Below are 12,747 nucleotides of genomic sequence, written 5' to 3'. Positions count from 1 at the left end.
TTGGATGCCCTTTTTTTCTTTCTCTTGTCTAATTGCTCTGGCTAGGACTTCCAGTACAATGTCAAATAGAAGTGGTGAGAGTGGGCATCCTCCTTGTCTTGTTCCAGTTCTCAGGGTTCAAGTTTTCAACTTTTCCCCATTCAGTATTTTGCTGGCTGTGGGTTTGTCATCGTGGCTTTTATTACATTAAGGTGTGTCCCATCTATGCTGATTTTGCTGAGGGTTTCAATCATTAAGGGATGCTGACTTATGTTAAATGCTTTTTTCTGCATCTATTGAAATGATCATGTGATTTTTGTTTTTAATTCTGTTTATGTGGTGTATCACATTTATTAACTTGCGTATGTTAAACTATGCCTCCATCCTGATATGAACGCCAGGTCATAGTGGATTATCTTTTTGATATACTGTTGGATTTGATCAGCTAGTATTTTGTTAAGGATTTTTGCATCTGTAGGCTGGGCGCGGTGGCTCAATCCTAGCGGTGCCTGTAATCCTAGCACTTTGGGAGACCGAGGTGGGTGGATCACCTGATGTCAGGAGTTCAAGACCACCCTGGCCACCATAGTGAAACCACGTGTCTACTAAAAATACAAAATTAGCTGGGCATGGTGGCACATGCCTGTAATCCCAGCTACTTGGGAGGTTGAGGCAGGAGAATCACTTGAACCCGGGAGGCAGAGGTTGCCATGATCCAGGATCACGCAATTGCACTCCAGCCTTGGTAAAAAGAGCAAAACTCTGCCTCAAAAAAAAAAAAAAAGAGGATTTTTGCATCTATATTCGTCAGAGATATTGATCTGTAGTTTTCTTTTTTTGTTATGTTCTTTCCTGGTTTTGGTATTAGGGTGATATTGGCTTCATAGAACAATTTAGGGAAGAGTCCCTATTTCTCTATCTTGTGGAATAGTGTCAGTAGGATCAGTACCAGTTCTTCTTTGAATGTTTGATATAATTCAGCTGTGAATTCATCTGGTCCTGGAATTTTTTGTTGGCAGTTTTGTTGTTGTTTTTAACCATTTCAACCTCACTGCTTATTATTGGTCTGTTCAGAGTTTCTATTTCTTCCTGGTTTAATCTAGGAGGGTTGTCTATTTCCAGGAATTTATCCGTCTCTTCTAGGTTTTCTATGTGCGTAAAAGTATCAGAGTAGCCTTTAATGATCTTTTGTATTTCTGTGGTATCAGTTTTAATATCTCCTGTTTCATTTCTAATTGAGCCTATTTGGATTTTCTCTTTTTCTTCATTAATCTTGGTAATCATCTATCGATTTTATTTATCTTTTCAAAGAACCATCCATTTGTTTCATTTATCTTTTGTATTGTTTTTTGTTTGTTTGTTTCCATTGCATTTAGTTCTGCTCTGATCTTGGTTATTTCTTTTCTTCTGCTGGGTTTGGGTTTGGTTTATTCTTGTTTCTCTAGTTCTTTGAGGTGTAACTTTAGATTGTCTGTTTTTGCTCTTTCAGATTTTTTGATGTGGCATTGAAGGCTATGAACTTTCCTCTTAGCACTCCGTTTACTGAATCCCAAAGATTTTGATAGGTTGTGTCACTATTATCATTCAGTTCAAAGAATTTTTTAATTTCCATCTTGATTTTATTGTTAACCCTATCATCATTCAGGAGCAGGCTGTTTAATTTCTACGGTTTTGAGGGCTCCTTTTGGAGTTGATTTCTACTTTTATTCCACTGTGGTCTGAGAGAGTACTTGATATAATTTCAGTTTTCTTAAATTTATTGAGACTTGTTTTATGGCCTATCCTATGATCTATCTTGGAGACTGTTCCATGTGCTGATGAATGGAATGTATATTCTGCAGTTGTTGGGTAGAATGTTGTGTAAATATCTGTTAAGCTCATTTGATCTAGGGTATATTTTAAATCCATTGTTTCTTTGTTGACTTTCTGTCTTGATGGCCTGTCTAGTGCTGTCAGTGGAGTTTTGAAATCTGCCACTATTATTGTGTTGCTGTCTATCTCATTTCTTAGGTCTAGTAGTAGTTGTTTTATAAATTTGGGAGCTCCAGCGTTAATGCATATATATTTAGGATTGTGATATTTTCCTGTTGGACAAGTTCTTTTGTCTTTATATAATGTCAAAATATAATGTCTTTGTCTTTTTTAACTGCTGTTGCTTTAAAGTTTGTTTTGTCTGATATAAGAATAGCTACTCCTGCTCACTTTTGGTGTCCATTTGTATGGATTAATTTTTTCCCACCTCTTTACCTTAAATTGATTTGAGTCCTTATGTGTTAGGTGAGTCTCTTGAAGACAGCAGATACTTGGTTGGTTAATTCTTATCCATTCTGCTATTCTGTATCTTTTAAGTAGAGCATTTAGGCCACTTACATTCAACATTAGTATTGAGATGTGAGGTACTATTCTATTCATTGCGTTATTTGTTGCCTGATACCCTTTTTTAAAATTTATTATGTCCTTGTTTTATAGGTCCTGTGAGATTTATGTTTTAAGGAGGTTCATTTTGGTGTGTATTTCAAGGATTTGTTTCAAGATTTAGAGCTCCTTTTAGCAGTTCTTGTAGTGCTGGTTTGGTAGTGGCAAATTCTCTCAGCATTTGTTTGCTGAAAAAGATTGTGTATTTCCTTCATTTATGAAGCTTAGTTTCACTGGATGCAAAATTATTGGCCAATAATTTTTTTTTTTTAAGGAGGCTGAAGATGGAGCCCTAATCCCTTCTAGCTTGTAGGATTTCTGTGGAGAAATCTGCTGTTAATCTGATGGGTTTTCCTTTTTAGGTTACGTGGTGCTTTTCCTGGCAGCTTTTAAGATCCTTTCCTTCATCTTGGCTTTGGATAACCTGATGACTACGTGTCTAGGCAATGATCTTTTTGTGATAAATTTCCCAGGTGTTCTTTGAGCTGCTATGTATTTAGATCTCTAGCCACGCTGGGAAGTTTTCCTTGATTATTCCCTCAAATATGTTTTTCAAACTTTTAGATTTCTTTTCTTCCTCAGGAACACCAATTATTCTTAGTTTTGGTCATTTAACATAATCCCAACTTTTTGGAGGCTTTGTTTATTTATTTATTTTGATCTTTTCTTTCTCTTTGTAGATTGAGTTAATTCAAAAATCTTGTCTTCAAGCTCTGAAATTCTTTATTCTGCTTGTTCGATTCTATTGCTGAGACTTTACAGTGCATTTTGCATTTCTTTTAAGTGTGTCCTTCATTTCTGGAAGTTGTGATTATTTTTTATTTATGCTGTCTAGTTCACTGAACATTTTTCCCTTCATATCTTGTATCACATTTTTTATTTCATTAAGTTGGACTTCACCTTTCTCTGGTGCCTCCTTGATTAGCTTAATAATCGACCTTCTGAATTCTTTTCCTGGCAATTCAGGGATTTCTTCTTGGTTTGGATCCATTGCGATCCATTGCTGATAAGCTAGTGTGATCTTTTAGGGGGATGTTTAAGAACTTTGGTTTTGTTATATTATCACAATTGTTTTTCTGGTTTCTTATTTGGGCAGACTACGTCAGAGGGAAGTTCTGAGGCTCAAGGGCTGCTGTTCAGATTCTTTTGTCCCACCAGGTGTTCCAGTGATGTAGTGCTCCCCTCCTTCCCCTAGGGATGGGGATTCCTGAGAGCCAAACTGTAGTGATTGTTATTTCTCTTCTGGATCTGGCCACCCAGCAGTTACCAGGCTCCAGGCTGGTACTGGGGCATGTCTGCACAGAGTACTATGATGTGAACTGTCTTCAGGTCTCACAGCCATGGATAGCAGCACAGTTTTTCAGCTGTCTCTGGGGCCTGTTGGAGCAATCCACTTCCTTCAAAGGGTCTGTGGGCTCTCCTGATCCACCTTTGTCTCACATTACCTTATGCTGGTCCCTCTGCCTAGAAGATCCTCTTTGTCCTTCAAAATTCTCCATCCTTTAAGGCTCAGCTTAGATACTACCTTTTTTCGTGATGAGTAAAGCCTTCCGTGTCAATTACTTCTTCCTCTGTGCCCTTGTAGCACTTTGTTCATATAAAGTGGTATTTCTTATGTTGTGTTTTAGTGTCTAGATTGTAATCTCAAGGGCGAGGTTTGTATCTTATTCATCTTCCTGTTCCTGGTTCCATGTGTTGCTTGACAGAGTGAGGGTTAAGTAAATGTTGCTAAGTTGTATGGTATTAACATCTAAAAATTAGGAAGGCACTAAAGGATTCATTAGGCAGAGAGAAAAATTCTTATTTTTCCATCTTAAATGTATATTCTTTTAGTGTTTCACTTAGTTTCCCTTTTTCTCCCCTTAGTATACAACACGCTCAGTTGTGTTTCTCAGACAACTGATACTTCATTTTCCTTATATAAAGATCATGAACTTGTAATAGCTGTGTCCAGAGTCATAAGCTAGTAAGGTGGTGGAAGTGGGGTTTGTCCGCCTTAAGTGCTCAGACACGTAGCTACTTGGCCACTCCTTACCATGTGTGTGCTCATGAATAAATTACAGAGTTTTCTGAGTCTCAGTTTATAAGTGTAAATAAAGGATAATAATAGCACCTACCTCATAGGGTTCTTGGGAGAAATGAGTAAGAATATCTATGTGAACACTCAGAGTTTGGCCCAAAGTAAGTACCCAATAAACAGAGCTGCACCATCAATTATTATTATCATCATTATTATTATTATTATTATTACTACTACTACTACTACTACTTTATGTTATGTAGGAGACATACAGATAACCTTTCTTTTCTTGGTTTAGACTGTTAGGAGTCATGGAAATTAAGAGTTTTGGCTCATCTTCAAAAGCTGTCTGCCAGGCCACACTTTATATAGTCTTAGAATATTACATTTGGAAGAGATTTTGGAGGACAACTGGTCTAACAAGTGCTTATCCAAAGCAGCAGTCCTCTCTTCAGTTTTCAGTCAAAGGTGATTAGTCATCTAGAGACTATCAGAACAGTTATAGTAATAGAAGCTGCCACTTTAGAAATCATGTATGTGTACTTTGCTTTTTTTTTTTTAAGTTCCGTCTTCTGTTAAGATTGTAAAAATCCTTTATTCACACTGTAATCCTTTATTGGGGGAACCTGCCCCCAATATTTCATCGTAAGTTCTTTCTATTTTCCATAAGTGTCGGCCAGCTGAGAAATAAAGAGTATAAAGAGAGGAATTTTACAGCTGGGCCTCTGGGGGTGATATCACATATCGCTAGGACCGTGATGCCCACCTGAGCCACAAAACCAGCAGGTTTTTATTGAGGACTTCAAAAGGGGAGGGGGTGTACAAACAGGGAGTAGGTCACAAAGATCACTGCTTCAAAGGGCAAAAAGGAGAACAAAGATCACGTGCTTCTGAGGCCAATAAAGATCACAAGGCAAAGGGCAAAGCAAAGATAACAAGGCAAAGGGGAAAATCAAAAACTCCCGATAAGGGTCCATGTTCAGCTGTGCACTTATTGTCTTGATAAACATCTTAAACAACATAAAACAGGTTTCGAGAGCAGAGAACTGGTCTGACCTCAAATTCACCAGGGTGGGGTTTTTTCCCCCACCCTAATAAGACTGAGGGTACTGCAGGAGACCAGGGTGTATTTCAGTCCTTATCTCAACCGCATAAGACAGACACTCCCAGAGCGGCCATTTATAGACCTCCCCCCAGGAATGCAATTCTTTTCCTAGGGTCTTAATATTTAAAAGAATTGAGCGATATTGTTCCTACTTGCACGTCCGTTTATAGGCTCTCTGCAAGAAGAAAAACATGGCTCTATTCTGCCCGACCCCACAGGCAGTCAGACCTTATGGCTGTCTTCCCTTGTTCCCTAAAATCGCTGTTATTCTGTTCTTTTTGAAAGTGCACTGATTTCATATTGTTTAAGCACACGTTTTACAATCAATTTGTACAGTTAATGCAGTCATCACAGTGGTCCTGAGGTGACATACATCCTCAGCTTATGAAGATAACAGGATTAAGAGATTAAAGTAAGACAGGCGTAAGAAATTATAAGAGTATTATTTGGGAACTGATAAATGTCCATGAAATCTTCACAATTTATGTTCAGAGATTGCAGTAAAGACAGGTATAAGAAATTATAAAACTATTAATTTTGGGAACTGATATATGTCCATATTAAAATGAAATATTCACAATTTATGTTCCTCTGCCACGGCTCCAGCCAGTCCCTCCCCTCCATTCAGGGTCCCTGACTTCCCACAACAATCCTTAGTCCTCCAAAATATTTGGACAGACTAACCTCTGTAGTAGTGGTTCTCAGAGTGTGGTCCAGGGATCCTTTTTAACTCAGACACTTTCCCCAGGAGTCTTTCTTCTTTTATCCCCTTTCTTTTAAATCAGAGAATCTATGAAGACCCTGGTAGTGTAGACTAAGTTCTTTATGTGCATTTTTCTGTAGCAAGACTCAGTGACCTAAAAATGTTTAAGAATCACTGGCTTGGACATGCTTGTGATTATATTTTGCCCTGAGATGAATTATGACATGTGCATCTCAATGGGACAAAAAAAAAAAAAGGTTAAGAACCACTGATTTTTAGTTTTCTCATAATGATAAGAAAGTTATTGAATAAAAGGTTAGGAATTACACAAAAGGAAAATCTGAGTGTTAAAACAGAGATAGAGACATAAAGTTCACCTGGGTCCACTGAGCCACTACCCTGACATCTTTTGTAGAAGTCTTCCCATCTAGTCTGCTTAGGGAATGGTTTCCGACATAGTAAGGGATGCTAAGCAGACAGTAAGATTCAGTAAAGCGGTCTTTTTGTTTGAAAACATGTATGCTTCAGAATAAGGAATAACTGTTTTGTCTTGCAGTGGATAATCACTTTAGTTAAACATATATAGTTTTGTGACTGTTATATATTCAAATACACACATATGCACAGGCACAAATATGGTGCTTAACATAGTCGTATATCCCCTTCAAGATCAACCCTGTCCCTGTTTGTTTTTCCCTTGCTGTACCAAATCATATAATGTGCTATTGGTAATATAATGGATAATATTATCTCCTCAAAGTAGTCATCCTGCCTCCTTAAGACCACAAAATGTTATTACATGGGAAAGCACTATTGGAAGTGCAGACTAACTGAGAAGTAGGCAGAAAACCTTGCAAGTTTGCTTTCCTGAGTTCTCTCTAGAACATTGTCATCCCAAATGAATTTCGTTTGCAAGTTTTGATAAAACTCATGCACATATACATTTTGTTTGCCTACACAGCTGTCTATCTTGTCATTAGCCAATTAAATAATCACAGTAATGCCTATGAGATATGTAACATTTCCATAACTTTGTACAATATCTAAAATAAAAAGTATTATAGCTGTACATATATTTTAAAATTCAGTAGAGGGCACAGTACTATATATTAAAGATGCTAAAATTTGAATAAAAGTATAAACTGTGTTTTAAAACATTTTTGTGGTTTTTTTAAACTTAAATTGATAAAATCATTGAAACCATCCTAATCATGAAAGTTGCAGGGAACATAATTGTCTTATATTTCTGAAACATATATTGTCATTTTAGCTTGCTAGAGGAATGGCAATATAAAGCTGCAGAAAGTATAGTTACAAAAATCTGAGAAGTTTAATGTATATAATATACCAATATAGATTATAACTGTTTAAAAAGATAGGTTGGAAACCTTGCTTTTTCTTTATCTCTTTTCCAAATTTAAGGTAGGTATAGGTCTTTAGCAGGGGGTGTAGAATTGATTAGAGCTGTGATGGTTACTTCAGTTGATAATAGAAAGAAGGACAATTTGAGGTAAAGTAGAGAATTAAGAGGGGAATTGAAGGCAGGGACACATGCTGATGCCTTTAGCCTTTTCTTTTTTATTTTTCAACATAAAATATGTAAGGTGCCTTCCTTGCCAGTGAACTACTTGCTTCAATGTAAATTAAAGTCTGTACGGTGTATGGACTTAATAAGGTGAACTAAGCATTGCTTTTATATTTTTTCCTCTCAGAACTTCTAGTTAAGGATTGGCATAAAGTGAGAATTCCTGCAGTAATGTCCAACCTTTCTCATTTAGGATTTGGTACTGCATCATGCCCAAGTGGGTGTTGAATAAATGCTGTTGGATGATGATAAAAGGATTTTTTAAGGAGGAATTCTCTTTATGCTTATGCGGGGCACATTTCTCACAGTGCTCTCAGAGTCTTTGGAAAACAGAAATCTTGTTTGAACTTCAACTGTTGTACTGTATAAATTTTGCCTGTTAAGCTACTATAATTTTATATGAATCTTCTTCTTCTTCTTTTTTTTTTTTTTTTTTTTTGAGACAGTTTCGCTCTTGTCGCCCAGGCTGGAGTGCAGTGGCACAATCTCAGCTCACTGCAACCTCCGCCTCCTGGGACCAAGCGATTCTCCTGCTTCAGCCTCCCGAGTAGCTGGGATTACCGGCATCTGCCACCACACTTGGCTAATTTTTGTATTTTTAGTAGAGACAGGGTTTCACTGTGTTGGCCAGGCAGGTCTCAAACTCCTGACCTCAGGTGATTCGCCTGCCTTGGCCTCCCAAAGTGCTGGGATTACAGGCGTGAGCCACCGTGCCCAGCCATGAACTTTTAAAAATTGATTTATTTGGCACAGTGCAAAATCCTGTAAACATTTGAATGTAATATAACGGATTTTAACTGGAATATTTAGGAAGAATAAGAGTAATTGAATTTGAATAATAAACAGAAAGACTTTTCAAGGGTGTAATTTGGGTTTAGGAGTTTTATGAATAGAACTCATTCACTGTATATTTACTTACTGCTAAATGACAAGATAATTGTTATTGCATAGTGTTTGAAAAATTAGAATGTTAGCACAACATCCTGAAATTGTCTCTGTGTGAGATATGTATTGTCTGAATGCATGTAGCAAGCAGTTTTATTTTGGACTCAAGAAAACATTAATTTCTAGACATTTTCTTAGTTTCCTTTAAATCAACAAACTTCATGAGAAAATGTCACTGTTTTCTTGGGGGGTGGGTGTAGGGAATGATGTATTCTGCTCCAAGATATGCTTTAGGGAAATTACTTGGAAGTCAAGGACTCTCAAGTGGAAAAACTTCAACTTCAGTTTGCTATAATATGTTCTATAAATCTATTAAATCTTGACATGTGAAGACATGTAAATGTGGCATTCGAAACAAAGAGCTATAGAGGTTTTCCCCTTTCACAGTAGGGTCATTTACTAGATAATTTGCATTGGTTGACTATTTGAAAAATAGTCTAGAATAATTTATTATCTTCTTGCTTTCTCATCATTAATGTAATGTATATTATTTTCTTTCAGTTGGATATGTCAAGTGACCAGATAGCTGCCAATCTGCAAGCAGTTATTAATGAAGTTTGTAGGCACAGACCGCTGAATTTGGGTAAGTGGTTTGCTGAGGGTAGACTTCCCTATGACCCTGTGATACTTTAAAATGTAAAATATGAAGAAAAAAGTCAAATTAACATGCAAGTATAATAGCAAAATGTAAAATATTAAATAAAAAATCAAGTTAACATGCAAGTTTTATATTTCCAGGGATTAAATAAATAAAATTTAATTCTCCAAAGGATTTCTCTAGCATTAATAAGGAATGCATCCTGAAACCTTTGTAGATTCCCACATTATTACTAATAATAAATGTAGCAAAGTTTGAAAGAAAACTGTAACTGATTGCTTTAAACTTATAATGATGTTAGGGACTAAAATTATTTCTAAAATGATATTTTGAAACCAGATCATTCACTTTGTCATTGGCACTAGCAATTAGTTTTCTTAATCTTATTTATTTATTACAGGACAGAAAGAAGATCATTTTATTATGTCATGAGAGTCATTTATAAATGAGGTGACTCATAGAGAATCACTCAACTCAATTGAGATGTGGAAGCTGTGTAGTAGGCTAGAACACAGGCATCCAGTTTCTTTATCATTGCGTTGTGTGCTGTTCAAATTCCTTCCTCAGACAAATTTCACTTGTGGCTGCTTGAAGCCAAGCAAGGGTCCATTATACTCAATTGACTACTCATTTGTAGGCTTACCATGATAAGAATTTGTCAGGTTTAGTTTTATAACCAAGTTTATAATTAAAACACAATCTTAAGCTATTTTTTACCTTCTTTGGGAGTTAACCATACTGGTGAATAAATACCACCCTTGTTAATTTTCTTGCCCTAAATATGGCCATACTACTAAGTAATTGGATGTGTATGGATTCTTATAGTCCACAGATAACTTTGATTTCAGTACAGGATCCTCTTGAGACAATAGTAGGAGTAGATGATGGACAGCAAATCCTCAAAATGTTGTTATTCTCTTTTTGCTATTTCATATGAAGCCCCTTAGCATGTTTAAATGTTGTGATTCTCTTTTTGCCATTTTATTTTAGTTTTTGAGACAGAGTCTCACTCTGTCACCCAGGCTGGAGTGCAGTGGTTTGATGTCAGCTCACTGCAACCTCCGCCTCCCGGGTTCAAGCAATTCTTCTGTCTCAGCCTCCCAAGTAGCTGGGATTACAGGCACCTGCCACCATGCCAGCTAATTTTTGTATTTTTAGTAGCGGTGGGGTTTCACCATGTTGGCCAGGCTGGTCTCGAACTCCTGACCTCAGGTGATCCACCTACCTTGGCCTCCCAAAGTACTGGGATTACAGGTGTGAGCCATGGTGTCCGGCTGTCTTTTTGCTATTTTAAATGAAGCCACTTAACGTTGTTCTTATGAAAAGCATTTTAGTTTTTAGGGAATTTTACCAACTGTGTGGTAACACAAAGGTAGCATCTGTGCTGACTGTTTTAAATAAATATTTATAACATTTCCATCCAATGTAAATATCACCACCTGCTCCCTTCACTGTTGACTTTGCAATAAAATAAATTCTAGGTGATCATCTTCTGGAAGAGAGAAATGAATTATTAGTGAGTATGTATAGTTTGAAGGATAAATCTCTAATATTCTAGAGTACAACTAGTTTGTCTTCTATTCTAGAAATGAAACTATCTTCCCCTTCTTATAATTCAAAATATTAGTTCAGTAATACAGTACTTTTCATTGAAAATATGACATGAGTTCTATAAGTTTTCCTGTTGTATATTTGTACAGCAGGTCCTTGAATAACATCCTTTTGTTCAATGTTATTTTATTATAACATTGATAAGAAAAAAATAGATTCCTGGCCAGAGCCACTGTCTGTGTGGAATTTGCATGTTCTCCTCATGTCTGCATGGGTTCTCTGGGTACTTTGGTTTCCTCCTGCATCCCAAAGGTGGCATGTTAGGTTAATTGGTATGTCTGCATGATCCCGGTGTGAGTTAGTGTGTGGGTTGTGTACGTGTGCCCTGCAATGAGATGCTGCTTATCCGGAGATCATTCCCACCTATGCTCTGACCTGCCAGGATAGGCTTTGGCCTCCCACAACCCTGGACTGGAATAAGGGAGTTGGAAGATGAATTAATGAATACAAACTATTGTAAAATAAAAATGGGCAAAGTATATGATAATCATACAAATGCAGGACAATAAATGATATGGTATGAAAGCACTCAGTGAGGCAACCATATTTGTTAGTTTGTTTTTGAACTGCACGGTGGCAGAAGGCGCTTCTTACAGTTTTCACTTTGCAAACACTTAGTCTTTGATTTAAGTCACCACCACTATGACTCCTATCACTCTGATTCACCCACAGTTGGGTAAATAATTATTGCTTTTATTAATCTTAAATGTATTTATAGTTCAAATTTATTTCAATGGTTAATATTAGAAGTGTTTGAGCTCTTTATTTAGAAGCTTGGTGATATTTTTGTGACTAGAAATATGCCTGAGAAACTTAACTCTTATTAATTAGCCTATGGTACAATTGGTTTCTTTATACGTTGTTTTGCTTAAAGTTGCAGTTTCCAAGAACCTAGTGACAATATTAAGTGAGGACCTACTGTATTTGCTCATGAGGTGGTATTGCGATATAAAAATCAAAGTTGATTCTCATTTTTGTTTCCAGGTCCCTTTGTGGTACGTGCTTTCCTTCGTAGTTCAACAAGTGAAGGTTTATTACTGAAGATTGATCCATTGTTGCCTAAAGAAGTAAAAAATGAAGAAAGTGAAAAAGAAGATGCCTAAATGTGGTGAATTGTGAAATTACTTTCAGTGGTTTAAGAAGCAATGGAGAAAATGATAAAACTGCATAATTTTTACATTTGATGTCTTGTTATTGATCATACTTGAAAGTGAACTTTAACATTGAAAAATCGTACAGTCATTTCAAGAATAAGAAAATAAAATTTTCTCTTTGTCTGAACCTGCCTTTTAGACCCTGTGACATTTTCTTTTTTAGAATCCAGAGTCTACATACTGGTAATTATAGCAACAGTTTCTGGCTTAATAACTTTCCCTTGGGAGTCATAATCATCTGAGGGAATAGTAACATCCTCAGTTCCCATAAAGCAGAAAATGGCAGAATCATGAGCTACATCACAAATATAGCTATTTTCTTTAAAAAAAAAAAAGGAAAATAAGCATTCTAAAGAATTCTGAATACTATTTGTGATAGCATGAATATAGAAAATTACTAAGTCACTAAAACATATGTTGGGTAATCTCTTTTTAGGAATCAGTTTGTAATTATATATAATATGTATATGTAATATATATTATTATATAATTATATATGTAATATATACATTTGTAATAATACCACGTATTTTTATGATGCTTTGCAGTCTACAAGGCACTGTATGCAGTGTTTTCATATACGTGACCTCATTTGCTCCTGAATTTCTCTGCTTAATAGTATAACAAGTGTT

The 12,747-nt window shown here is 36.3% G+C and overlaps 1 protein-coding gene across 3 annotated transcripts in view; it reads left to right on the top strand.

Moving 5' to 3' along the window:
- Nucleotides 1–12,247, top strand: part of MRPL1 (mitochondrial ribosomal protein L1) — a 93,162-nt gene extending 80,915 nt beyond the window's left edge. For all 3 annotated transcript variants that reach the window (XM_003832281.6, XM_008957674.3, XM_055111375.2), the window contains exons 8-9: nucleotides 9,254–9,335; nucleotides 11,946–12,247. In XM_003832281.6, coding sequence (XP_003832329.1) covers nucleotides 9,254–9,335; nucleotides 11,946–12,064 — 201 coding nt within the window. In that variant the 3' untranslated portion in view covers nucleotides 12,065–12,247. The remainder of the gene's footprint in view (nucleotides 1–9,253; nucleotides 9,336–11,945) is intronic.
- Nucleotides 12,248–12,747: the final 500 nt, after the last annotated feature.

The sequence above is a fragment of the Pan paniscus genome, chromosome 3, assembly GCF_029289425.2.
Source record: "Pan paniscus chromosome 3, NHGRI_mPanPan1-v2.0_pri, whole genome shotgun sequence".
NCBI classification, from domain to species: domain Eukaryota; kingdom Metazoa; phylum Chordata; class Mammalia; order Primates; family Hominidae; genus Pan; species Pan paniscus.
This window is presented reverse-complemented; position numbering and strand designations above follow the sequence as displayed.